The 27,611-nt window shown below is 42.7% G+C and overlaps 1 protein-coding gene across 1 annotated transcript in view; it reads left to right on the forward strand.

The window, feature by feature from the left end:
• Positions 1 to 8,588: 8,588 nt before the first annotated feature.
• The window catches only part of LOC112085393, a gene marked incomplete at its 5' end in the record, with an annotated part of 45,386 nt that continues 26,363 nt past the window's right edge, over positions 8,589 to 27,611 (forward strand). Inside the window, 4 exons of the mRNA XM_024154605.1 lie at positions 8,589 to 8,753; positions 8,790 to 8,993; positions 9,108 to 9,865; positions 18,697 to 19,409. Of these exons, the coding sequence (XP_024010373.1) occupies positions 8,589 to 8,753; positions 8,790 to 8,993; positions 9,108 to 9,865; positions 18,697 to 19,409 (1,840 nt within the window). The remainder of the gene's footprint in view (positions 8,754 to 8,789; positions 8,994 to 9,107; positions 9,866 to 18,696; positions 19,410 to 27,611) is intronic.

The following is a 27,611-nucleotide window of genomic DNA, read 5'->3' on the forward strand; positions in this document are numbered from 1 at the left end:
CAAAGAGGCAAGCATCCTCGAGTGGTAGACACGGGCATGTTGACACGGTCAAAGGGGCGCGATCAAAAATTGAATTCCAGTTGACCGTACGGACGTTGACCGGTCAACAGACGCGCCAGGCCCAGCTGTTCCCCACCACTCTTTCTTCTTCATCGCGAGTTTGCTCTCTCTTCTCCATTCTTGAACTCTAAACTTTCATATCTCTCTCGTTGCTGCATCAAATTGAGTGATTCCAACTGCATTGAACTCGTAATCCTGTCTAGTTTCTTGTTGCACATCCGTTTTACACTCGAAACTTGAAGATTCCAAGGTATTTAATCTGTTAAAACTCACCTTTTCCATGCTTTAGTGTACTGTTCATGAACAGAGAAAAGCAAATGGAATCGATTTTAATGGACTTCTTGATACCTTGGAATCATTTTGTGAGTATTGTGCAAGTAGAATGGATAGGGATTTCATGAATCTTGCTTGAGAATGACCTGTTCTTGGAATTTTTGAGAAATTTTCTTGAAAATCATCATGTGAATCGATATTTTTTAGAAATTGTGTTTCAAGCTGAACTCTTTATGTGCATTGCTTCTTGCCATTTCTTTGAGTTTAATGAGTTTTTAATCAGCTTGAAATACCTTCTTTTAAAGAAAAATCGATTGGTGCTGCTCATGAACTTGGTGAATTTTTGAAAAACTTTTGTTGTTCTCTTGCTTTGGTGCTTACAATGGTTTGAGAAAATGCAGGATGGGAGGAACAAAAAGACAAGCAGCCATGGAGAAATCTAAAAAAGAGAAATCAGAGGATCAGATTTTGCCTTTTGGGCACAAAGTTTTCGAGAAACAGAAAAGGAGGAGAAAGCCAAAGGATTCAGCTGAAAAGAAAACAAAGAAGATTGCTGCACCAAAGAAAACAAAGGCCTCCACTTCAAAAACTTCTGGTACAGAGCTGGCATTGGTTGAGGTCGTTCACAGAGCAGGAAAAGAGGTGGTTGTGGCTGAGGATGAAGAAGGAACAGAGAGTGACCCTGAAACAGCATTGAAGCGGGCCAAGAAAGCAAAGCCAGGTTCTGAGGAAAGAGAGCCAACTTTTGATGACTACTTTGACATGTTCAGAGATGCAAAAGTGCAGCAAACCAAGTTCCCTGATATGGAGCTGCTGAGGAAGATGGGTATTCTTGAAGAAGTTCAGCTCATTTTCAACAACATGGGGTTTGGTGGATTCTTTGAGATTAGAGATGTGGCTCATGATGGTGTTACACAAGAATTTCTTGCATCCCTTCAAGTTTGTGGATATGGCCCAAGAGATGCAAGAATCAAAGAGGGCAATGGTCTTGGGCACATAGAATTCACAATAGATGGTGCACAACACCATGTAAGCTTCAAAGAACTTGATGAGATCTTTGCTTTTACAAGACCTACACAAGAAGAGACAGTGAAGTTCACATACCCTGATCACATGATCACTGACTTGTGGGATACAATTGCTTTTGGGAGCTTCAGAGGAGGAAGATGCAAGAGTTCATGGATAAGAAACCCAGCAATCCGCTATGCTCACAAGGTGCTTTGCCAAATGTTCTTTACCAAGCACAATGATGGAGTGGTGCATCTAGCCGACATGGAGCTACTGGGTATGGGTCTTCATCCTCTCATCAGTCACTTGAAGAGCAAGAGAGAGTTTCGCCTTCCACATTACATCCCTTCTAGTGGTGCATTCTTGGCACGCCAAATGCTGATTTACAAGGACATTGCTTGGAGTGAGGGTAAAAGAAAGAAGCTCACTAAGCTGCACAATGGATGGCTAGTGACAAGGATTCTGAAAGCAAGAGGTTTTGTCTTTGATAATGTTGCAGTCAGGCCTGGGTTGATTGATGAAGTTACCCTCACCAAGGTTGGGTTTCTAAAAGAGAGCAATGGTGAACACTTCTTGTACACCTTCAAGCTCTTGCAAGATGAAAAAGTTCATGTTCTGTTGCCAAACCCAGCCATCACCACTCTCACAGAAAGGCACAATGTCTCCTTTATTGTCCTAAAGGATCAGCTCTACAACTCAGACATTCACCCTCCAATTCCCAAATGTAAGAAGCCAATTAATTCTAAGGGTAAAGAGCCAGCTGAAGAGGAAGACACAACTAGGACCGCTGGTTGTGAGCATGAGGAGCCAAGAGATTTTGAAAGAAGGATGGGAGCAGGAAGGTATCACTTTGATCCTTACTTTTGGGGTGAGCCTGACTATCACACAAGGAAGCTGTATTCCAGAGTTAACACCCTTCAGAAATGGTGCAAATGGCAAGACAAAACGATCAACAAGCTGGTTGACTGTGTTAGGCAGCTTAAGAAGAAGGTTAAAAAGCTCACAGCTCCAGCCACCTCACCCAAACGAGATACAAGAGAAGAGGTGGGAGAAAGCTCAGCTGCTAATGACCTTGTGCTACCACCAGGAAAAGAAGATTGGGTAAATCCGGCCACAGCATTCCAACCAGACTCACCTGAGAGCAGCCTACCCAGATATTCCACTCCATCATGTTCCACCTCCAATCCATCCCACTACTTGGGATCAGACCTCAGCGATTGAGGTAAACACTCAAAACCTTGTAAATAGCATGTAGACTTTCTTTTTCTTTTGCATTTCACCTGTTTGCTTTGATTTCACTTCTCTCTCATACATTTATAACACAAGGGACTGTGTTATTTAAGTGTGGGGGAGGAGTTTTATCCTTTACTAATCATGTTTTCTATTTTCTTATTTTACACTTTGAGTCTTGAGTCACATTCTAGTTGCATATTCATCTAAGTGCATATAAAAAAAAAAAAAAACACAAAAAAAAATGATCATGTAGTTGCATTCTCATTTTTAGGATTGAGTCTAGATTGCATTTGCATGTAGGTTGCATCTTGCAAGGAGTAATGATAGGTTTTCTAGAGAGTACATCACTTTGAGAATTTGAATTGAATATGCTTGTGAATCTTTTTCTGTGCTTGCAAAGTCTGAAATGATTTGAATCTGAGAAGCAAGTTTGAATTGAACTCAACTCTAATTAAGTGGGAACCTTGAACTTGACTTGTAAATATCTTGTGATGCATTGTTTGAAAAAGCTTGTGGATACCAATATACATACTTGAGCTAGAACCATTGTTTTTACCACTCTTTTCCTTAGCTCAAGTAGCTGAATCCACATCATGGATCAGTTCCCACACCTTGAACCCATCCTTCTTTCAAGCCAATGTTTGTGTGTGAATTGAAGGGCCACCTTGGATCAAACTTAGCAGAAAGTGTTAGGTTTAGAGCGACAAGGGCAGGTCTCATTGAGTGCTGTGTTCCAACATCAAGGAACTGAGAGTTTTGGCGAGGAATAAGTGTGGGGGAAAAGACCTTTTGGTGAGTGGAAAAAGGTAAGATGAGTGGGAAAGAGAGAGGGAAAATAGCTAGGGGAATGAAAGAAAAAGAAATCAGTCTTGGTGTTTTGAGAAAGTGAGCTCTGGTTTGTTGAAAAGAAAGAGACTAGCCTCTAAGTAAAAAAAAAAAAGGGAAGAAAAGAAGCCAAAGGCTCAAATGTTTTGTTAAGAAAGAAAGAAGAGGCTAGAAGTTGTAAAAGAAAAAGAGCTGTGTAAAGTTTGAGTTCCAAGACTTGAGAGGAAAAGTGAAAAGTAAATCCCCTAGTGAGAGGAAAATGAGAGTGAAAAGTGAGGATTTTTGAGCAAGTGAGGAAGCTTTGAGTAGAGGGTGGGGTGTGATGAGTCTTTGCCCTTGTATGCATAGGTTGCTTTTTACCTTTAGCATTCTGCCAAAGTTTGATCATTCATAGAGAGATCCCTTTGCTGCATTAAACCCACTTGAGCACTGATTGAGATCATTTTAATCTCATAGCCTCTCCCTAGCCAAACCAGCTTGTTTAAACCTTGCATCATGAGATCCACCTGATAAAAGCTTAATGAATGTGAAAGGGTTGAGAGAGAGAAGAACTTGTGGAGATTCCTTGCTGAGTTGACATATATCTGAGTATGACTTTGCATTGCATAATTGAGCATGAACTTGAATTCTCATTGTGATCACTTCTCTCAAAAAGAAAATGTGAACTCCCATTGCATACAACCTCTTTCTCTCATTTGCTCTTTTTTCTTGAGGACAAGCAAAGGACAAGTGTGGGGGAGTTGATATGTTCATAATTTGCATCATTTAGGTTGCATAAATCATTCCAAATCATGTTTTATTTCATGCATTTTAGGTCCTTAGGGTTTGTTTTAGAACTTAGGAGATGCATTAGGTCCCAATGAGTCTTTGCATGTTTTGAGTGTCTATCAGGTGAATATGGAGCTGAAAAGATGAATCCAGGAGGTGGAATGGTGAGCAAAGCTTGAAAAAAGTGGAAAAATTGGGTCTTGGGAGATTATCGGCCATTCTCGCTGGCCAGGAAGGTTTTACCGGCCATTTTCATGTACCGCGGGAAGCTTTACCGGCCATTTCCATGTACCGCGAACGAAGTGTATCGGCCAAAATCTCCGGGTTTGAACGAGTCTCAGAAATCGCCTGTCCGGGGAGCCTTCCGGTCCGATTCAGACGGCAGGTCCTTCATAGAAGTTGGATAGCATTGGAGCACGGTCTCATAGCAAGTATAATCGTGGAATTCGGACGCATGAGCAGAGAGATAAGCTCGTCGGAAGGAACCCCTGTCTCGCAGGTATTCCGGACCGAGCAGATCAGTTTTGAAGGATGCGAAGGACGGTGCACTTCCAGGCCGATTCAGTTTCCGGGGCCTTCATGAGAATCAGAGACATTTGAGTCTTCTTTCCAGAACATCCGAGATCAGTCAATTCGGAGCTTTGAGCAGAAAGATACGGTCTCCGGAATGGACACATGTTTAGACGCCTCTCTCTGGTTGTGTAAATGCACTTTAATGATATGCCCTCCAGGAAACCTTACACTTCCCAAGCACTGAAACTTCCTTCATCAAAGTTGGAGATAAATGAGTCCTCTGTCTTCTGCAACCGGAATCACTCAATTCGGACAGGTCTCCAGGAAGTTACACTCTCCGGAATGCGAGATGGTCCAGATAGCCCAGGATGACTAAGTTAAACATGCCGCGATTTCAATGCCACGGTCCACACTTGGCCGTGGCAACTTTTGTGCACCCTCGGCCAATGACATGATCTTCATGTCACGGTCTACACTTGACCGTGGCAAACACACACTTGGCTGAGAGGAACTTAGCAACCGTTCGGCGATTGACACGGCCTAAATGCCACGATATGAGGCTTGGCTGTGGCAACATCTTGAAACCTTCGGCGATTGGCACGAGCTTAATGCCACGGTCTGGGATTTGACCGTGGCAAATGAAAATGTGGCTGGAGATAACTTCTACACAGTTTCGGCTTTTGACACGATCTCAATGCTACGGCCTGAGACTTGGCCGTGGCAAGCATATACTTGGCTGGGAAGGTCTTCACATGCATGCGGGTTTTGGCACGGTCTGAATGCCACGGTCTGGGGGCTTGACCGTGGCAACCTTTACACATCTTCGGCGTTTGACACGGTTAACTTGCCACGAGTCCCAGATGAAGCTTGATCAGACCGTGGCATCAAAAGGAACCAAGAACACAAGTAAAGACTTTGACACGGTCAGGAATGCCACGGTCACACCAAGGATGCACCAGACCGTGGCAAACTCTTCTTTGCCCATCAAGGCCGGGTCAGTACACGGTTTGTTCCGGGTTGACCCGGTTCGCCCAAGCCTCCTTTATAAGTTTTTTAGACCTAATTTGTAAAGGGGACTGAATCTACTTTTAGTCTTTTTCCCCCTTTTGTGAAAAACCACTTAATACACTTTGTTTTAGAGAGTTTAAATCGATTTGCAGTTTCTTTCCATCTGGTTCATCATTTCTTGTCATCAGAATCAACTTCTAATCATGATTAACAACACATCTTGCAAAGGGTTTAGTGTGTTGATCATGATTAGTGAGTAGTCACCTTAATGAGGTTCTAGATGTGTAGGTTAGGGTGCTAAAGTGTTAGATTAGGAGTGCTTAGGGCTAGATTCATTGGTTCATTTCTCTAAACAACTGTTCTCTATGCTAGATCCTTGATAATCACTTGAGATCTAGATTCTGGAAATTTCATGCACCAAAAGTGTTTGATGAAATTCCTGAAAGAGTTGTGTTAGAGGTTTAAGTAATTTTTCATCATGGGAATGATTTGTTAAATGCTTGAATGATCATTGAGAACTGTTTATTAATGCATATTGATTCATATTTCACAAATGGGAATTTGGTTTGAAAATGGATTAGTATAGGGGTTAATACCTTCATGAGAGGATTAACCTAGATTAGAGTTCTTAATCACTTGAATCATGTCTCATCATTGTCATTAGCATTTCTAGTTTAACACCAAAGCACCCTGACCAACTATCATGTCTAGAATCTCATGCCTCCATCATATCATATTCACATCATATCATTTGTCATTGTCATTAGTCTTTAATCCTGTTTATGTTTATAATTGTCTCTAGATTAATCAGAACCCACTCTTGTTTGCTTGAATTAAGAACTTGATCATATAGCTTAGTGTCTAACACCACATCTGGATTATTAAACCTCTTTGTGCTACATTGACAAGGGGATTGATAGCCCTGAGACCCTAAAAAGTCTTGTCTATCAGTTAGATTGCATGTTGGTATGTTGGAAGATCTACCTGTCAAGATAGGTGGTTTTGAGGTTCCAACAGATTTTGTTGTGCTGGAAATGGATGAGGAACCAGTAGATCCTCTCATCTTGGGCATGCCATTCTTAGCAACTGCAGGAGCCATCATTGATGTGAGAGGTGGGATAATAGGGCTTCAACTTGGGTCTGAAAGGCTCAAGTTTGATGTGAATGAGATGATGAAGAAACCCACCATTGAAGGTCAATGTTTCTATGTGGAGACAATGGACCAGTTGGCTGATGAGCTGCTTGAGGAGCTGAACACTGAGGATCCTCTTCAAGCTGCTCTAACTCAAGAACAAGGAGAGAATGAGCTCTTGGCTGAAGCAAGTGAAGGGTATAAGCTGTATCTGGACAATGCAAGAGAGCTGGGTCCTGAAACAAGGTTTTTGGAGCTGGAACAAAGAGGCTCTGAAGTCTTTGCTATCAAGGAATCAGTCACCAGCCAAAGCAACCTGGACCAGGACTGGAATGAGGCGGATGCACCCTCTGTTGAGCTCAAGCCTCTACCAACAGGGCTCAGGTATGCATTCCTAGGCCTAAACTCTACTTTTCCCGTGATCATAAATGATAACTTGCTGGAGCATGAGGAACGTGCATTACTTAGTGAAATAAGGAAATTCAGGAGAGCCATAGGGTATACCTTGGCAGATATTAGAGGAATCTCTCCTGATATATGCACCCACAGGATCCACCTGGAGGACCAAGCCATGTCCTCTATTGAGCACCAACGTAGACTTAACCCCAACCTTAGGGAAGTGGTTAAGAAGGAGATACTAAAGCTTCTTGAGGCAGGGATAATTTACCCAATCTCTGACTCAAGATGGGTGTCTCCTGTTCACGTTGTGCCCAAGAAAGGTGGGATCACAGTGGTGAAAAACGATAAGGATGAACTCATAGCTCAAAGAACCATAACTGGCCATCGCATGTGCATTGACTATAGGAAATTGAATTCTGCTTCTAGAAAAGATCATTTCCCTTTACCATTCATTGATCAAATGCTTGAAAGGTTAGCTAATCATCCTTATTTTTGTTTTCTCGATGGATACTCTGGATTTTTTCAAATTCCCATAGATCCAAGAGATCAAGAAAAAACAACATTCACATGCCCTTATGGCACTTATGCTTATAGGAGAATGCCCTTCGGTTTATGTAATGCACCAGCCACTTTTCAAAGATGTATGATGCACATTTTCTCTGACATTATTGAAGAGAAAGTTGAGGTGTTCATGGATGACTTTAGTGTCTATGGCTCCTCCTTCTGGGATTGTCTCTCTAATTTGACACAGGTGTTGGAGAGATGTGAGCAGCACAACTTGGTGCTGAACTGGGAGAAGTGTCATTTCATGGTGCAAGAAGGAATAGTCCTTGGGCACAAGATCTCTGAAAAGGGTATTGAGGTTGATAAGGCAAAGGTGGAGGTGATGGTGAATCTGCAAACCCCCACTTCAGTTAAAGGGATAAGGAGCTTCCTGGGTCATGCAGGGTTTTATAGAAGATTCATAAAGGACTTCTCAAGGATTGCCAGGCCCTTAACAAGACTGTTGTGTAAGGAAGTGGATTTCATCTTTGATGCTGAATGTGAAGAAGCCTTCAAGTTGATCAAGGAGGCATTGGTTAGTGCACCAATAGTTCAGGCACCAGACTGGTCTCTACCTTTTGAGGTCATGACAGATGCTTCTGACTTTGCTGTTGGAGCAGTACTTGGACAAAAGAAAGACAAGAAGCTGCATGTGATCTACTATGCCAGTAGAACACTTGACTCTGCCCAAGAAAAGTATGCTACAACTGAAAAGGAAATGCTGGCAATAGTTTTTGCCTTTGATAAGTTCAGAAGCTACCTGGTGGGATCAAAGGTCATTGTGTATACTGATCATGCAGCCCTCAGGTACTTGATGACCAAGAAAGATGCCAAGCCAAGGCTGTTGAGATGGGTTTTATTGCTCCAAGAGTTTGATATGGAGGTGCTTGATAAAAAGGGGATTGAGAATGGTGCTGCAGACCATCTCTCAAGGCTGAGGATTGAAGAAAAAGTCCCCATAGATGATGCTTTGCCTGAAGAGTCTCTGATGGTGCTCCATTCCTACTTGGAATTTGAGGAAGTAGAGAGCATTCAAGAAAGGAGGATGCCTTGGTTTGCAGACATAGTGAACTATCTTGCATGTGGGGTGGAGCCTCCTGAATTGGATGCTTACAAGAGGAAAAAGTTCTTCAGAGATGTCCAGAGATACTATTGGGATGAGCCCTACCTCTATGTTCTGAACAAGGATCAGCTTTACAGAAGGTGTCTTGCTGAAGAGGAGATGCAACCTGTGTTGCAAGAATGTCATGGTTCTGCTTTTGGAGGTCACATGGGGGCATTCAAAACTGTGGCAAAGGTTCTTCAAAGTGGGTTTTGGTAGCCTACAATGTTCAAAGATTTCCAGTTGGTGGTTTCAACATGTGACGCCTGTCAGAGGCATGGGAACATATCTAAGAGAAGTGAGATGCCTCAAAACCCCATTCTAGAGGTTGAGATCTTTGATTGCTGGGGGATTGACTTTATGGGACCTTTCATTTCATCCTATGGAAATCAATACATACTTGTTGCTGTGGACTATGTGTCCAAATGGGTTGAGGCCATTGCTTCCCCTACCAATGATTCCAAGGTTGTAGTGAGGCTGTTCAAGAACATCATCTTCCCAAGGTTTGGAGTTCCAAGGGTTGTCATCTCTGATGGAGGATCCCATTTTGTGAACAAGACTCTGGAAGGTTTATTGAGAAAGCATGGAGTTAAACACAAAATAGCTACTCCATATCATCCTCAAACTAGTGGCCAGGTTGAAGTATCCAATAGACAGATCAAAGCCATTCTTGAGAGGACTGTTAGCTCAAGCAGAAAGGATTGGAGCAAAAGGCTAGATGATGCATTATGGGCTTACAGGACTGCCTTCAAAACTCCAATTGGAACATCACCATTCAGTTTGCTATATGGGAAGAGCTGCCACCTTCCTATTGAGTTGGAGTACAAAGCTATGTGGGCTGTGAAGTTTATAAACTTTGATATCAAGACAGCTCAAGAGAAAAGGATCATGCAACTCCATGAACTTGAGGAGATTAGGCTTGAGGCTTTTGAAAGCTCAAAGATCTATAAGGAGAAGACCAAGGCCCTGCATGACCAGAAGATTCTAAAAAGGGAGTTCAAGTCTGGTGATTTGGTCTTGCTTTTCAACTCCAGACTTAAGTTGTTTCCAGGAAAGCTTAAGTCTAGGTGGTCTGGACCTTTCAAAGTTCTTGAAGTAAGGCCTTATGGTGCCATTGTCTTGGAAGGGAAGAATGGTCAGGAATTTGTGGTGAATGGACAGAGAATCAAGCATTACTTAGTTTCACAAGAGAAGGAGGAAGCCACATCAGTTCCCCTTCTTGATCCACCAGCCTGTTAATCAGGTTCCCAAAGTCAAACTTAGAGACATTAAACAAAGTGCTCTTGGGAGACACCCCAAGCTTATCCTTTGTAAATATGCTTTTGATCTTCTGATTCTTTTCTTTTTTTTATGTTTTAGGATGTTTTGATGGCTCTGTTGAGTGTTTACAGGTGTTAGGTGTGAGTCTAAACCTTTGGAAAGTGAATGCAGAATGAAAAGAGATGAAGGAATGGAGACAAGCTTGTGCTCGGCCTTTGACATAGGGGCCGGCCACGGTCAAAAACAAGGCATGGCAAGTCTCTTTGTGCTGCCACGGGGAGATAATCACGGTCTCAAGGCCAGACCGTGGAAAAAGGAGGCATGTGTTCGGTGAATGCCACGGCCTTGTAACATGGAACCTAAGCGGCCGGCCACGGTCAAAAACAAGGCATGGCAAGTCTCTTTGTGCTGCCACGGGGAGATAATCACGGTCTCAAGGCCAGACCGTGGTACACAAAAATCACAAACGTTCGGTGATTGCCACGGTGGGAATGACACGAGACACACCAAGGTCGAGGCAAGAACAAAAGGGGACCAGGCAACATTCGGACAATGCCACGATTAGGTTGCCACGAGAGGAGTGCCACGGGATAAAGACTAGGCCGTGGCAAAGCAAAAGTGAAGCGGCCAAGGTTCGTTGTTTGCCACGGTCTACAAGACACGGGCTAAAAGCCTGACCGTGGCAAAGTTTTTGAGGGTTTGACCGAAGAGTGAGCACAGCCACGAGGGGTTTGCCACGGGGACACAATCATACCGTGGCAGGAAGAAAGAAGAAGGACAATGCTCGGGGTTTGCCACGGCCTGAAGACACGACCAAGTCGAGACCGCGGCAAAGAGGCAGCATCCTCGAGTGGTAGACACGGGCATGTGACACGGTCAAAGAGGCGCGATCCAAAATTTGAATTCCAGTTGACCGTACGGACGTTGACCGGTCAACAGACGCGCCAGGCCAGCTGTTCCCCACCACTCTTTCTTCTTCATCGCGAGTTTGCTCTCTCTTCTCCATTCTTGAACTCTAAACTTTCATATCTCTCTCGTTGCTGCATCAAATTGAGTGATTCCAACTGCATTGAACTCGTAATCCTGTCTAGTTTCTTGTTGCACATCCGTTTTACACTCGAAACTTGAAGATTCCAAGGTATTTAATCTGTTAAAACTCACCTTTTCCATGCTTCAGAGTACTGTTCATGAACAGAGAAAAACAAATGGAATCGATTTTAATGGGTTTCTTGATACCTTGGAATCATTTTGTGAGTGTTGTGCAAGTAGAATGGATAGGGATTTCATGAATCTTGCTTGAGAATGACCTGTTCTTGGAATTTTTGAGAAATTTTCTTGAAAATCACCATGTGAATAGATTTTTTTTAAGAAATTGTGTTTCAAGCTGAACTCTTTGTGTGCATTGCTTCTTGCCATTGCTTTGAGTTTAATGACTTTTTAATCAGCTTGCAATACCTTCTTTTAAAGAAAAATCGATTGGTGCTGCTCATGAACTTGGTGAATTTTTGAAAAACTTTTGTTGTTCTCTTGCTTTGGTGCTTACAACGGTTTGAGAAAATGCAGGATGGGAGGAACAAAAAGACAAGCAGCCATGGAGAAATCTAAAAAAGAGAAATCAGAGGAGCAGATTTTGCCTTTTGGGCACAAAGTTTTCGAGAAACAGAAAAGGAGGAGAAAGCCAAAGGATTCAGCTGAGAAGAAAACAAAGAAGATTGCTGCACCAAAGAAAACAAAGGCCTCCACTTCAAAAACTTCTGGTACAGAGCTGGGATTGGTTGAGGTCGTTCACAGAGCAGGAAAAGAGGTGGTTGTGGCTGAGGATGAAGAAGGAACGGAGAGTGACCCTGAGACAGCATTGAAGCGGGCCAAGAAAGCAAGGCCAGGTTCTGAGGAAAGAGAGCCAACTTTTGATGACTACTTTTACATGTTCAGAGATGCAAAAGTGCAGCAAACCAAGTTCCCTGATATGGAGCTGCTGAGGAAGATGGGTATTCTTGAAGAAGTTCAGCTCATTTTCAACAACATGGGGTTTGGTGGATTCTTTGAGATTAGAGATGTGGCTCATGATGGTGTTACACAAGAATTTCTTGCATCCCTTCAAGTTGTGGATATGGCCCAAGAGATGCAAGAATCAAAGAGGGCAATGGTCTTGGGCACATAGAATTCACAATAGATGGTGCACAACACCATGTAAGCTTCAAAGAACTTGATGAGATCTTTGCTTTTACAAGACCTGCAAAAGAAGAGACAGTGAAGTTCACATACCCTGATCACATGATCACTGACTTGTGGGATACAATTGCTTTTGGGAGCTTCAGAGGAGGAAGATGCAAGAGTTCATGGATAAGAAACCCAGCAATCCGCTATGCTCACAAGGTGCTTTGCCAAATGTTCTTTACCAAGCACAATGATGGAGTGGTGCATCTAGCTGACATGGAGCTATTGGGTATGGGTCTTCATCCTCTCATCAGTCACTTGAAGAGCAAGAGAGAGTTTCACCTTCCACATTACATCCCTTCTAGTGGTGCATTCTTGGCACGCCAAATGCTGATTTACAAGGACATTGCTTGGAGTGAGGGTAAAAGAAAGAAGCTCACTAAGTTGCACAATGGATGGCTAGTGACAAGGATTCTGAAAGCAAGAGGTTTTGTCTTTGATAATGTTGCAGTCAGACCTGGGTTGATTGATGAAGTTACCCTCACCAAGGTTGGGTTTCTAAAAGAAAGCAATGGTGTACACTTCTTGTACACTTTCAAGCTCTTGCAAGATGAAAAAGTTCATGTTCTGTTGCCAAACCCAGCCATCACCACTCTCACAGAAAGGCACAATGTCTCCTTTATTGTCCTAAAAGATCAGCTCTACAACTCAGCCATTCACCCTCCAATCCCCAAATGCAAGAAGCCAATCAGTTCTAAGGGTAAAGAGCCAGTTGAAGAGGAGGACATAACTAGGACCGCTGGTTGTGAGAATGAGGGGCCAAGAGATTTTGAAAGAAGGATGGGTGCAGGAAGGTATCACTTTGATCCTTACTTTTGGGGTGAGCCTGACTATCACACAAGGAAGCTGTATTCCAGAGTTAACACCCTTCAGAAATGGTGCAAATGGCAAGACAAAACGATCCACAAGCTGCTTGACTGTGTTAGGCAGCTTAAGAAGAAGGTTAAAAAGCTCACAGCTCCAGCCACCTCACCCAAACGAGATACAAGAGAAGAGGTGGGAGAAAGCTCAGCTGCCAATGACCTTGTGCTACCACCAGGAAAAGAAGATTGGGTGAATCCGGCCACAGCGTTCCAACCAGACTCACCTGAGAGCAGCCCACCCAGATATTCCACCCCATCATGTTCAACCTCCAATCCATCCCATTACTTGGGATCAGACCTCAGCGATTGAGGTAAACACTCAACACCTTGTAAATAACATGTAGACTTTCTTTTTCTTTTGCATTTTGCCTGTTTGCTTTGGTTTCACTTCTTTCTCATACTTTTATAACACAAGGGACTGTGTTATTTAAGTGTGGGGGAGGAGTTTCATCCTTTACTAATCATGTTTTCTATTTTCCTATTTTACACTTTGAGTCTTGAGTCACATTCTAGTTGCATATTCATGTAGTCTCATCTAAGTGCATATAAAAACCAAAAAAATGATCATGTAGTTGCATTCTCATTTTTAGGATTGAGTCTAGATTGCATTTGCATATAGGTTGCATCTTGCAAGGAGTAATGATAGGTTTTCTAGAGAGTACATCACTTTGAGAACTTGAATTGAATATGCTTGTGAATCTTTTTCTGTGTTTGCAAAGTCTGAAATGATTTGAATCTGAGAAGCAAGTTTGAATTGAACTCAACTCTAATTAAGTGGGAACCTTGAACTTGACTTGAAAATATCTTGTGATGCATTGTTTGAAAAAGCTTGTGGATACCAATATACATACTTGAGCTAGAACCATTGTTTTTACCACTCTTTTCCTTAGCTCAAGTAGCTGAATCCACATCATGGATCAGTTCCCATACCTTGAACCCATCCTCCTTTCAAGCCAATGTTTGTGTGTGAATTGAAAGGCCACCTTGGATCAAACTTAGTAGAAAGTGTTAGGTTTAGAGCGACAAGGGCAGGTCTCATTGAGTGCTGTGTTCCAACATCAAGGAACTGAGAGTTTTGGCGAGGAATAAGTGTGGGGGAAAAGACCTTTTGGTGAGTGGAAAAAGGTGAGATGAGTGGGAAAGAGAGAGTGAAAATAGCTAGGGGAATGAAAGAAAAAGAAATCAGTCTTGGTGTTTTGAGAAAGTGAGCTCTGGTTTGTTGAAAAGAAAGAGTCTAACCTCTAAGTAAAAAAAAAAAAGAAGGAAGAAAAGAAGCCAAAGGCTCAAATGTTTTGTTAAGAAAGAAAGAAGAGGCTAGAAGTTGTAAAAGAAAAAAAAGCTGTGTAAAGTTTGAGTTCCAAGACTTGAGAGGAAAAGTGAAAAGTAAATCCCCTGGTGAGAGGAAAATGAGAGTGAAAAGTGAGGATCTTTGAGCAAGTGAGGAAGCTTTGAGTAGAGGGTGGGGTGTGATGAGTCTTTGCCCTTGTATGCATAGGTTGCTTTTTACCTTTAGCATTCTGCCAAGGTTTGATCATTCATAGAGAGATCCCTTTGCTGCATTAAACCCACTTGAGCACTGATGAGATCATTTTAATCTCATAGCCTCTCCCTAGCCAAACCAGCTTGTTTAAACCTTGCATCATGAGATCCACCTGATAAAAGCTTAATGAATGTGAAAGAGTTGAGAGAGAGAAGAACTTGTGGAGATTCCTTGCTGAGTTGACATATATCTGAGTATGACTTTGCATTGCATAATTGAGCATGAACTTGAATTCTCATTGTGATCACTTCTCTCAAAAAGAAAATGTGAACTCCCATTGCATACAACCTCTTTCTCTCATTTGCTCTTTTTGCTTGAGGACAAGCAAAGGACAAGTGTGGGGGAGTTGATATGTTCATAATTTGCATCATTTAGGTTGCATAAATCATTCCAAATCATGTTTTATTTCATGCATTTTAGGTCCTTAGGGTTTGTTTTAGAACTTAGGAGATGCATTAGGTCCCAATGAGTCTTTGGAGATGCATTAGGTCCCAATGAGTCTTTGCATGTTTTGAGTGTCTATCAGGTGAATATGGAGCTGAAAAGATGAATCAAGTGGAAAAATTGGGTCTTGGGAGATTTTCGGCCATTCTCGCTGGCCAGGAAGGTTTCACCGGCCATTTTCATGTACCGCAAGGTTTCACCGGCCATTTTCATGTACCGCGGGAAGCTTTACCGGCCATTTCCATGTACCGCGAATGAAGTGTAGAAATCGCCTGTCCGGGGAGCCTTCCGGTCCGATTCAGACGGCGGGTCCTTCATAGAAGTTGGAGAGCATTGGAGCACGGTCTTCATAGAAGTTGGAGAGCATTGGAGCACGGTCTCATAGCAAGTGGAATCGTGGAATTCGGACGCGTGAGCAGAGAGATAAGCTAGTCGGAAGGAACCCCTGTCTCGCAGGTATTCCGGACCGAGCAGATCAGTTTTGAAGGATGCGAAGGACGGTGCACTTCCAGGCCGATTCAGTTTCCGGGGCCTTCATGAGAATCAGAGACATTTGAGTCTTCTTTCCAGAACATCCGAGATCAATCAATTCGGAGCTTTGAGCAGAAAGATACGGTCTCCGGAATGGACACATGTCTAGGCGCCTCTCTCTGGTCGTGTAAATGCGCTTCAAAGATGTGCCCTCCAGGAAACCTTACACTTCCCAAGCACTGAAACTTCCTTTATCAAAGTTGGAGATAAATGAGTCCTCTGTCTTTTGCAACCGGAATTACTCAATTCGGACAGGTCTCCAGGAAGTTACACTCTCCGGAATGCGAGATGGTCCAGACAGCCCAGGATGACTAAGTTAAACATGCCGCGATTTCAATGCCACGGTCCACACTTGGCCGTGGCAACTTTTGTGCACCCTCGGCCAATGACACGATCTTCATGCCACGGTCTACACTTGACCGTGGCAAACACACACTTGGCTGAGAGGAACTTAGCAACCGTTCGGCGATTGACACGACCTAAATGCCACGGTATGAGGCTTGGCCGTGGCAACATCTTGAAACCTTCGGCGATTGGCACGAGCTTAATGCCACGGTCTGCGATTTGACCGTGGCAAATGAACAAGTGGCTGGAGATAACTTCTACACAGTTTCGGCTTTTGACACGATCTCAACGCCACGGCCTGAGACTTGGCCGTGGCAAGCATATACTTGGCTGGGAAGGTCTTCACATGCATGCGGGTTTTGGCACGGTCTGAATGCCACGGTCTGGGGGCTTGACCGTGGCAACCTTTACACATCTTCGGCGTTTGACACGGTTAACCTGCCACGAGTCCCAGATGAAGCTTGATCAGACCGTGGCATCAAAAGGAACCAAGAACACAAGTAAAGACTTTGACACGGTCAGGAATGCCACGGTCACACCAAGGATGCACCAGACCGTGGCAAACCCTTCTTTGCCCATCAAGGCCGGGTCAGTACCCGGTTTTTTCCGGGTTGACCCGGTTCGCCCAAGCCTCCTTTATAAGGTTTTTAGACCTAATATGTAGAAAACACTGAATCTACTTTTAGTCTTCTTTCCCCTTTTGTGAAAAACCCACTGAATACACTTTGTTTTAGAGAGTTTAAAATCGATTTGCAGTTTCTTTCCTTCTTGTTCATCATTTCTTATCATCAAAATCAACTTCTAATCATGATTAACAACACATCTTGCAAAAGATCTAGTGTGTTGATCATGATTAGTGAGTAGTTACCTTAATGAGGTTCTAGATGTGTAGGTTAGGGTGCTAAAGTGTTAGATTAGGAGTGCTTAGGGCTAGATTCATTGATTCATTTCTCTAAACAACTGTTCTCTATGCTAGATCCTTGATAATCACTTGAGATCTAGATTCTGGGAATTTCATGCACCAAAAGTGTTTGATGAAATTCCTGAAAGAGTTGTGTTAGAGGTTTAAGCAATTTTTCATCATGGGAATGATTTGTTAAATGTTTGAATGATCATTGAGAACTGTTTATTAATGCATATTGATTCATATTTCACAAATGGGAATTTGGTTTGAAAATGGATTAGTATAGGGGTTAATACCTTCATGAGAGGATTAACCTAGATTAGAGTTCTTAATCATTTGAATCATGTCTCATCATTGTCATTAGCATTTCTAGTTTAACACCAAAGCACCCTAACCAACTATCATGTCTAGAATCTCATGCCTCCATCATATCATATTCACATCATATCATTTGTCATTGTCATTAGTCTTTAATCCTGTTTATGTTTATAGTTGTCTCTAGATTAATCAAAACCCACTCTTGTTTGCTTGAATTAAGAACTTGATCATATAGCTTAGTGTCTAACACCACATCTGGATTGATAAACCTCTTTGTGCTACATTGACAAGGGGATTGATAGCCCTGAGACCCTAAAAAGTCTTATCTATCAGTTAGATTGCCTGTTGGTATGTTGGAAGATCTACCTGTCAAGATAGGTGGTTTTGAGGTTCCAACAGATTTTGTTGTGCTGGAAATGGATGAGGAACCAGTAGATCCTCTTATCTTGGGCAGGCCATTCTTAGCAACTGCAGGAGCCATCATTGATGTGAGAGGTGGGATAATAGGGCTTCAACTTGGGTCTGAAAAGCTCAAGTTTGATGTGAATGAGATAATGAAGAAACCCACCATTGAAGGTCAATGTTTCTATGTGGAGACAATGGATCAGTTGGCTGATGAGTTGCTTGAGGAACTGAACACTGAGGATCCTCTTCAAGCTGCTCTAACTCAAGAACAAGGAGACAATGGGCTCTTAGCTAAAACTAGTTAAGGGTATAAGCTGTATCTGGACAATGCAAGAGAGCTGGGTCCTGAGACAAGGTTTTTGGAGCTGGAACAAAGTGGTTCTGAGGTTTTTGCAATCAAAGGATCAGACACCAGCCAAAGCAGCTTGGACCAGGATTGGAATGAGGCTGATGCACCCCCTGTTGAGCTCAAGCCTCTACCAACAGGGCTCAGGTATGCTTTTTTGGGTTTAAACTCCACATATCCTGTCATCATCAATGATAGCCTATTAGAGGATCAAGAGAGTGCATTGCTTAATGAAATAAGAAAGTTCAGGAGAGCCATAGGGTATTCTTTGACTGATATTAGAGGGATCTCTCCTGACATTTGCACCCACAGGATCCACCTAGAGGACCAATCTATGTCCTCTATTGAGCATCAACGAAGACTTAACCCCAACCTTAGGGAAGTGGTTAAGAAGGAGATACTAAAACTTCTTGAGGCAGGGATAATTTACCCAATCTCTGACTCAAGATGGGTGTCTCCTGTCATGTTGTGCCCAAGAAGGGTGGGATCAAAGTGGTGAAAAACGATAAGGATGAACTCATAGCTCAAAGAACCTTAACCGGCCATCGCATGTGCATTGACTATAGGAAATTGAATTCTGCTTCTAGAAAAGATCATTTCCCTTTACCATTCATTGATCAAATGCTTGAAAGGTTAGCTAATCATCCTTATTTTTGTTTTCTCGATGGGTACTCGGGGTTCTTCCAAATTCCCATAGATCCCTGGGATCAAGAGAAAACAACATTCACATGCCCTTATGGCACTTATGCTTATAGGAGAATGCCTTTCGGTTTATGTAATGCACCGGCCACTTTTCAAAGATGTATGATGCACATTTTCTCTGACATTATTGAAGAGAAAGTTGATGTGTTCATGGATGACTTTAGTGTCTATGGCTCCTCCTTCTCGGATTGTCTCTCTAATTTGTCACAGGTCTTGGAGAGATGTGAGCAGCACAACTTGGTGTTGAACTGGGAGAAGTGCCACTTCATGGTGCAGCAAGGAATAGTTCTTGGGCACAAGATATCTGAGAAGGGTATTGAGGTTGATAGAGCAAAGATAGAAGTAATGGTGAACCTGCAAACACCCACTTCAGTCAAAGGGATAAGGAGTTTCCTTGGGCATGCAGGCTTTTACAGAAGATTTATCAAAGACTTCTCAAGAATTGCCAGGCCCTTGACAAGACTGTTATGTAAAGAAGTGGATTTCATCTTTGATGCTGAATGTGAAGAAGCCTTCAAGTTGATCAAGGAGGCATTGGTTAGTGCACCAATAGTTCAGACACCAGACTGGTCCCTTCCTTTTGAGGTCATGACAGATGCATCTGATTTTGCTGTTAGAGCAGTGCTTGGGCAAAAGAAAGACAAGAAGCTACATGTCATCTACTATGCCAGTAGAACACTTGACTCTGCACAAAAGAAGTATGCCACTACTGAGAAGGAAATGCTGGCAATAGTCTTTGCCTTTGATAAGTTCAGAAGCTACCTGGTGGGATCAAAAGTCATCTTATATACTGATCATGCAGCCCTCAGGTATTTGATGACCAAGAAAGATGCCAAGCCAAGGCTGTTAAGATGGGTTTTATTGCTCCAAGAGTTTGATATGGAAGTGCTTGATAAAAAGGGCATTGAGAATGGGGCTGCAGACCATCTCTCAAGGCTGAGGATTGAAGAAAAGGTCCCCATAGATGATGCTTTGCCTGAAGAGTCTCTGATGGTGCTCCATTCCTACTTGGAGTTTGGGGAAGTAGAGAGCATTCAAGAAAGGAGGATGCCTTGGTTTGCAGACATAGTGAATTATCTTGCATGTGGGGTGGAGCCTCCTGAATTAGATGCTTACAAGAGGAAGAAGTTCTTCAGAGATGCCCAGAGATACCATTGGGATGAGCCCTACCTCTATGTTCTGAACAAGGATCAGCTGTATAGAAGGTGTCTTGCTGAAGAGGAGATGCAACCTGTGTTGCAAGAATGTCATGGTTCTGCTTTTGGAGGTCACATGGGGGCATTCAAGACTGTGGCAAAGGTTCTTCAGAGTGGTTTTTGGTGGCCTACAATGTTCAAAGATGCTCAGTTGGTGGTTTCAGCATGTGATGCTTGTCAGAGGCATGGCAACATATCAAAGAGGAGTGAGATGCCTCAAAACCCCATTCTAGAAGTTGAGATCTTTGATTGCTGGGGGATTGACTTTATGGGGCCCTTCATTTCATCCTATGGGAATCAGTATATACTTGTTGCTGTGGACTATGTGTCCAAATGGGTTGAGGCCATTGCTTCCCCTACCAATGATTCCAAGGTTGTAGTGAAGCTGTTCAAGAGCATTATCTTCCCAAGATTTGGAGTCCCAAGGGTTGTTATCTCTGATGGAGGATCTCATTTTGTAAACAAGACTTTGGAGGGATTGTTGAGAAAGCATGGAGTGAAACAAAAGATAGCTACTCCTTATCATCCCCAAACTAGTGGCCAGGTTGAGGTATCTAATAGACAGATCAAAGCCATTCTTGAGAGGACTGTTAGCTCAAGCAGAAAAGATTGGAGCAAAAGGCTAGATGATGCATTGTGGGCTTATAGGACTGCCTTTAAAACTCCAATTGGGACATCACCATTCAGTCTGCTATATGGGAAGAGCTGCCACCTTCCTGTTGAGCTGGAATACAAGGCTATGTGGGCTGTGAAGTTGCTGAACTTTGATATCAAGACAGCTCAAGAGAAAAGGGTCATGCAACTTCATGAACTTGAGGAGATTAGGCTTGAGGCTTTTGAGAGCTCAAAGATCTATAAGGAGAAGACCAAGGTTCTGTATGATCAAAAGGTTCTGAAAAGGGAGTTCAAGAATGGTGATTTGGTGTTGCTGTTCAACTCCAGACTTAAGTTGTTTCCAGGAAAGCTTAAGTCTAGATGGTCTGGTCCCTTTAAAGTTCTTGAGGTGAGGCCCTATGGAGCTGTTGTGTTAGAAGGGAAGAATGGTCAAGAATTTGTGGTGAATGGACAGAGAATCATGCATTACTTAGTTTCACAAGGGAAGGAGGAAGCTACATCAGTTCCCCTTCTTGATCCACCAGCCTGTTAAACAGGTTTCCAAAGTCAAACTTAGAGACTATAAACAAAGTGCTCTTGGGAGACACCCCAAGCTTATCCTTTGTAAATATGCTTTTGATCTTTTGATTTCTTTCTTTTTATGTTTTAGGATGTTTTGATGGGTTTGTTTAAGTGTCTACAGGTTATAGGTTTGAGTCTAAACCCTTGGAAAGTGAATGCAAGATGAAAAGAAGTGAAGGAATGGAGGCAAGCTTGACTCGGCCTTTGACATGGGTACAGGCCACGGTCAGGAACAAGGCGTGGCAAACCTTTTTGCTTTGCCACGGGGAATGAGTCACGGTCTAAAGACCCGGCCGTGGCAGAAGATGCAAAGGTTCGGTGATTGCCACGGGTAAAAGACACGGGACACAAGGGACCGTGGCAAAAAGGAATGGGAAGAGGACCTGGTTCGGGCTTTGCCACGGTGTGATGACACGAGATGGAAGATGACCGTGGCAAAAGAAAAGAGGATTAAGCATTCATTCGAGGTTTGCCTCGGCTACAAGACACGGTTCAACACCAGGCCGTGGCAAAATGAAGATGAAATGTCCAAGGCTCGGGGTTTGACACGAGGGATTGCCACGGGATGAAGACCTGGCCGTGGCAAAGCAAAGGTGAAGCGGCCAATGTTCGGTGATTGACACGGCTACAAGATACGGTTCAACACCAGGCCGTGGCAAAATGAAGATGAAATGTCCAAGGCTCGGGGTTTGACACGAGGGATTGCCACGGGATGAAGACCTGGCCGTGGCAAAGCAAAGGTGAAGCGGCCAATGTTCGGTGTTTGACACGGGCTACAAGACATGGGCTAAAAGGTTGACCGTGGCAAAGAATAAGGAGATTTGACCGGAAATGAAGATGCCACGGGTGAGATTGGCACGGGGAAAACATTAGACCATGGCAAGAGAAAGGAAAAGAGACATTGCTCGGGGGTTGCCACGGTCTGAAAGCACGGCCAAACCAAGACCGCGGCAAAGAGGAAGCATACACAGGTTGTTGACACGGCCATGTGACACGGTCAACCAGGTGCGACCAAAATTTGAATTTCAGTTGACCGTACGGACGTTGACCGGTCAAGACACGCGCCAAGCCAGCTGTTCCCCACCTCTTCTTCTTCTTCATCGAGAGTTTGCTCCTTTCTCTCCATTCTTGAACTTTAAACTTTCATATCTCTCTCGTTCCTGCATCAAATTGAGAAATTCCAACTGCATTGAACTCGTAATCCTGTCTAGTTTCTTGCTGCACTTGAAGATTCCAAGGTACTTAGTCTGTTAAAACTCACCTTTTCCATGCTTTAGTGTACTGTTCATGAAAAGAAAAACAAATGGAATCGATTTTAATGGGCTTCTTGATACCTTGGAATCATTTTGTGAGCATTGTGCAAGTAGAATGGATAGGGATTTCATGGATCTTGCTTGAGAATAACCTGTTTTTGGAATTTTTGAAAATTTTTCTTGAAATTCATCAAGTGTATCGATTTTTTTTTAGAATTGTGTTTCAAGCTGAACTCTTTGTGTGCATTGCTTCTTGCCATTGCTTTGAGTTTACTGAGTTTTAAATCAGCTTAAAATACATTCTTGTCAAGAGAAATCGATTTGTTCCACACATGAGCTTGGTGAATTTTAGAAAATTTTTGTTGTTCTCTTGCTTTGGTGCTTACAGCTGTTTGAGAAAATGCAGATGGGAGGAACAAAAAGAACAGCAGCCATGGATAAAGCCAAAAAGGAGAAAGCTGGAGCTTCAGAGGATAATATTATGCCTTTTGGGCACAAAGTTTTCAAGAAGCAGAAAAGGCAAAGAAAGCCAAAGGATCCAGCTGAGGAGAAAACAAAGAAGGTTGCTGCACCAAAGAAAACAAAGGCCTCTACTTCAAAAACTTCTGGTAAAGAGCTGGCATTGGTTGAGGTCGTTCATAGGGCAGGAAAAGAGGTGGCTGTGGCTGAGGATGAAGAAGGAACAGAGAGTGATCCTGAAACAGCATTGAAGCGGGTCAAGAAAGCAAAGACAAGTTCTGAGGACAGTGAACCAACCTTTGATGACTACTTTGCTATGTTCAGGGGTGTAAAAGTGCTGCAAACCAAGTTCCCTGATATGGAGTTGCTGAGGAAGATGGGAATTCTTGAAGAGGTTCAGCTCATTTTCAACAACATGGGGTTTGGTGGGTTCTTTGAGATGAGAGATGTGGCTCATGAGGGTGTTACACAAGAGTTCCTTTCATCTCTTCAAGTTTGTGGATATGGCCCAAGAGATGCAAGAATCAAAGAGGGCAATGGTCTTGGGCACATAGAGTTCACAATAGATGGTACACAACACCATGTAAGCTTCAAGGAACTCGATGAGATCTTTGCTTTTCCAAGACCTGCACAAGAACAGACAGTGAAGTTCACATACCCTGATCACATGATTACTGACTTGTGGGACACAATTGCTTTTGGGAGCTTCAGAGGAGGAAGATGCAAGAGTTCATGGATAAGAAACCCAGCAATCCGCTATGCTCACAAGGTGCTTTGCCAAATGTTCTTTACCAAGCACAATGATGGAGTGGTGCACCTAGCTGACATGGAGCTATTGGGTATAGGTCTTCATCCTCTCATCAGTCGCTTGAAGATCAAGAGAGAGTTTCGCCTCCCACACTACATCCCATCTAGTGGTGCATTCTTAGCGCTCCAAATGCTGATTTACAAGGACATAGCTTGGAGTGAGGGTAAAAGAAAGAAGCTCACTAAGTTGCACAATTGATGGCTAGTGACAAAGATTCTGAAAGCAAGAGATTTTGTCTTTGATGATGTTGAGGGCAGGCCTGAGTTGATTGATGAAGCTACCCTCACCAAGGTTGGGTTTTTAAAAGAAAGCAATGGTGAAAACTTCTTGTACACCTTCAAGCTTTTGCAAGATGAAAAGGTTCATGTTCTGTTGCCACACCCAGCCATCACCACTCGCACAGAAAGGCACAATGTCTCCTTTATTGTCCTAAAAGATCAGCTCTACAACCCAGCCATTCATCCTCCAATTCCCAAATGCAAGAGAACCGCTAGTTCTAAGGGTAAAGAGCCAGTTGAAGAGGAAAACACAACTAGGACCGCTGGTTGTGAGAATGAGGAGCAAAGAGATTTTGAAAGAAGGATGGGAGCAGGGAGGTATCACTTTGATCCTTACTTTTGGGGTGAGCCTGATTAGCACACAAGGAAGCTGTATTCCAGAGTTAACACCCTTCAGAAATGGTGCAAATGGCAAGACAAAACGATCAACAAGCTAGTTGATTGTGTTAGGCAGCTTAAGAAGAAGGTTAAGAAGCTCACAGCTCTAGCCACCTCACCCAAACGAGATACAAGAGAAGAGGTGGGAGAAAGCTCAGCTGCTAATGACCTTGTGCTACCACCAGGAAAAGAAGATTGGGTGAACCCGGCCACAGCGTTCCAACCAGACTCACCTGAGAGCAGCCCAACTAGATACTCAACTCCATCATGTTCCACCTCCAACCCATCCCACTACTTGGGATCAGACCTCAGCGATTGAGGTAAACACTCAAAACCTTGTAAATAGCATGTAGATTTTCTTTTCTTTTGCATTTTACTTCTTTACTTTGTCTTAACTCCTTTCTCATGCTTCTATAACACAAGGGACTGTGTTATTTAAGTGTGGGGGAGGAGTTTCATCCTTTACTAATCATGTTTTCTCTTTTCTTATTTTGCACTTTGAGTCTTGAGTCACATTCTAGTTGCATATACATGTAGTCTCATCTAAGTGCATATAAAAACCAAAAAAAAAATGGAAAAATTTGAAAACAATTTACACAAAAAAATATCATGTAGTTGCATTCTCATTTTTAGGATTCAGTCTAGATTGCATATGCATGTAGGTTGCATCTTGCAGGGAGTAATGATAGGTTTCCTAGAGAGTACATCACTTTGAGAACTTGAACTAAATATGCTTGTGAATCTTTTTCTGTGCTTGCAAAGTCTGAAATGATCTGAATCTGAGAAGCAAGTTTGAATTGAACTCAACTCTAATTAAGTGAGAACTTGACTTGAAAATATCTTGTGATGCATTGCTTGAAAAAGCTTGTGGATATCGATATACATACTTGAGCTAGAACCATTGTTTTTACCACTCTTTTCCTTAGCTCAAGTAGCTGAATCCACATCATGGATCAGTTCCCTTGCCTTGAACCCAACCTTCTTTCAAGCCAATGTTTGTGTGTGAATTGAAAGGCCGCCTTGGATCAAACTTAGCAGAAAGTGTTAGGTTTAGAGCGACAAGGGCAGGTCTCATTGAGTGCTGTGTTCCAACATCAAGGAACTGAGAGTTTTGGCGAGGAATAAGTGTGGGGGAAAAGACTTGTTGGTGAGTGGAAAAAGGTGAGATGAGTGGGAAAGAGAGAGTGGAAATAGCTAGGGGAATGAAAGAAAAAGAAATCAGTCTTGGTGTTTTGAGAAAGTGAGCTCTGGTTTGTTGAAAAGAAAGAGTCTAGCCTCTAAGTAAAAAGGAAAGAAGCCAAAAGGCTCAAATGTTTTGAAAAGACAGAAAGAAGAGGCTAGAGGTTGTAAAAGAAAAAAAAAAAGAGCTATGTAAAGTTTGAGTGCCAAGACTTGAGAGTGGAAGTGAAAAGTAAATCCCCTAGTGAGAGGGAAATGAGAGTGAAAAGTGAGGGTTTTTGAGCAAGTGAGGAAGCTTTGAGTAGAGGGTGTGGAGTGATGAGTCTTTGCCCTTGTATGCATAGGTTGCTTTTTACCTTTAGCATTCTGCCAAAGTTTGATCATTCATAGAGAGATCCCTTTGCTGCATTAAACCCACTTGAACACTGATGAGATCATTTTAATCTCATAGCCTCTCCCTAGCCAAGCCAGCTTGTTTAAACATTGCATCATGAGATTCACCTGATAAAAGCTTAATGAATGTGAAAGAGTTGAGAGAGAGAAGAACTTGTGGAGATTCCTTGCTGAGTTGATATATATCTGAGTATGGCTTTGCATTGCATAATTGAGCATGAACTTGAATTCTCATTGTGATCACTTCTCTCAAAAAGGAAATGTGAACTCCCATGCATTCAACCTCTTTCTCTCATTTGTTCTTGTTTGCTTGAGGACAAGCAAAGGACACTTGAGCTAAGGAAAAAGGGCGGTAAAAACAATGGTTCTAGCTCAAGTATGTATGTCGGTATCCACAAGCTTTTTCAAACAATGCATCACAAGATATTTTCAAGTCAAGTTCAAGGTTCTCACTAAATTAGAGTTGAGTTCAATTCAAACTTGCTTCTCAGATTCAGATTGTTTCAGACTTTGCAAGCACAGAAAAAGATTCACAAGCATATTCAGTTCGAGTTCTCAAAGTGATGTACTCTCTAGAAAACCTATCATTACTCCCTGCAAGATGCAACCTACATGAACATGCAATCTAGACTCAATCCTAAAAATGAGAATGCAACTACATGATCATTTTTTTTGTGAAAATTTTTCAGATTTTTCCATTTTTTTTGGGTTTTTATATGCACTTAGATGAGACTACATGAAAATGAAACTAGAATGTGACTCAAGACTCAAAGTATAAAATAAGAACAGAGAAAACATGATTAGTAAAAGATGAAACTCCTCCCCCACACTTAAATAACACAGTCCCTTGTGTTATAAAAGCATGAGAAAGGAGTTAAAAGCAAAGCAAACAAGTAAAATGCAAAGAGTAAAAGAAAATCTACATGCATATGTACAGAGTTTGGAGTGTTTACCTCAATCGCTGAGGTCTGATCCCAGGTAGTGGGATGGGTTGGTGGTGAAGCAGGATGGAGTTGAGTATCTAGGTGGGCTGCTCTCAGCTGAGTCTGGTAGGAACGCTGTGGCCGGGTTGATCCAGTCTTCTTTTCCTGGTGGGAGCTGAATGTCCTGAGCTGCTGAGCTTTCGCCCAACTCTTCTCTTGTATCTCGTTTGGGTGAGGTGGCTGGAGCTGTGAGTTTCTTCACCTTCTTCTTTAGTTGCCTAACACAGTCAACTAGCTTGTGGATCGTTTTGTCTTGCCATTTGCACCATTTCTGAAGGCTGTTAACTCGTAAATACAGCTTCTTTGTGTGATACTCAGGTTCACCCCAAAAATAAGGATCAAAATGGTACCGCCCTGCTCCCATCCTTCTTTCAAAATCTCTTGGCTCCTCATTCTCACAACCGGCGGCCCTAGCTGTACTCTGCTCTTTAACTGGCTCTTTACCCTTGGATCCTACTGTCCTCTTGCATTTGAGAATTGGAGGGTCAATGGCTGGGTTGTAGAGCTGATCCTTTAGAACAATAAAGGAGACATTGTGCCTTTCTGTGAGAGTGGTGATGGCTGGGTGTGGCAACAGAACTCGGACCTTCTCATTTTGTAAGAGCTAGAAGGTGTACAAGAAGTTTTCACCATTGCTTTCTGTTAAAAACCCAACCTTGGTGAGGGTTACTTCATCAATCAACTCAGGCTTGACCTCAACATCATCAAAGACAACGAGTTCAGCTTGAGACACAATTTCTAAAAAAAATAGAAATACTTGATGAATGTA

This window comes from Eutrema salsugineum, unplaced genomic scaffold (genome assembly GCF_000478725.1).
Source record: "Eutrema salsugineum unplaced genomic scaffold, Eutsalg1_0 scaffold_3, whole genome shotgun sequence".
Lineage (NCBI taxonomy): Eukaryota > Viridiplantae > Streptophyta > Magnoliopsida > Brassicales > Brassicaceae > Eutrema > Eutrema salsugineum.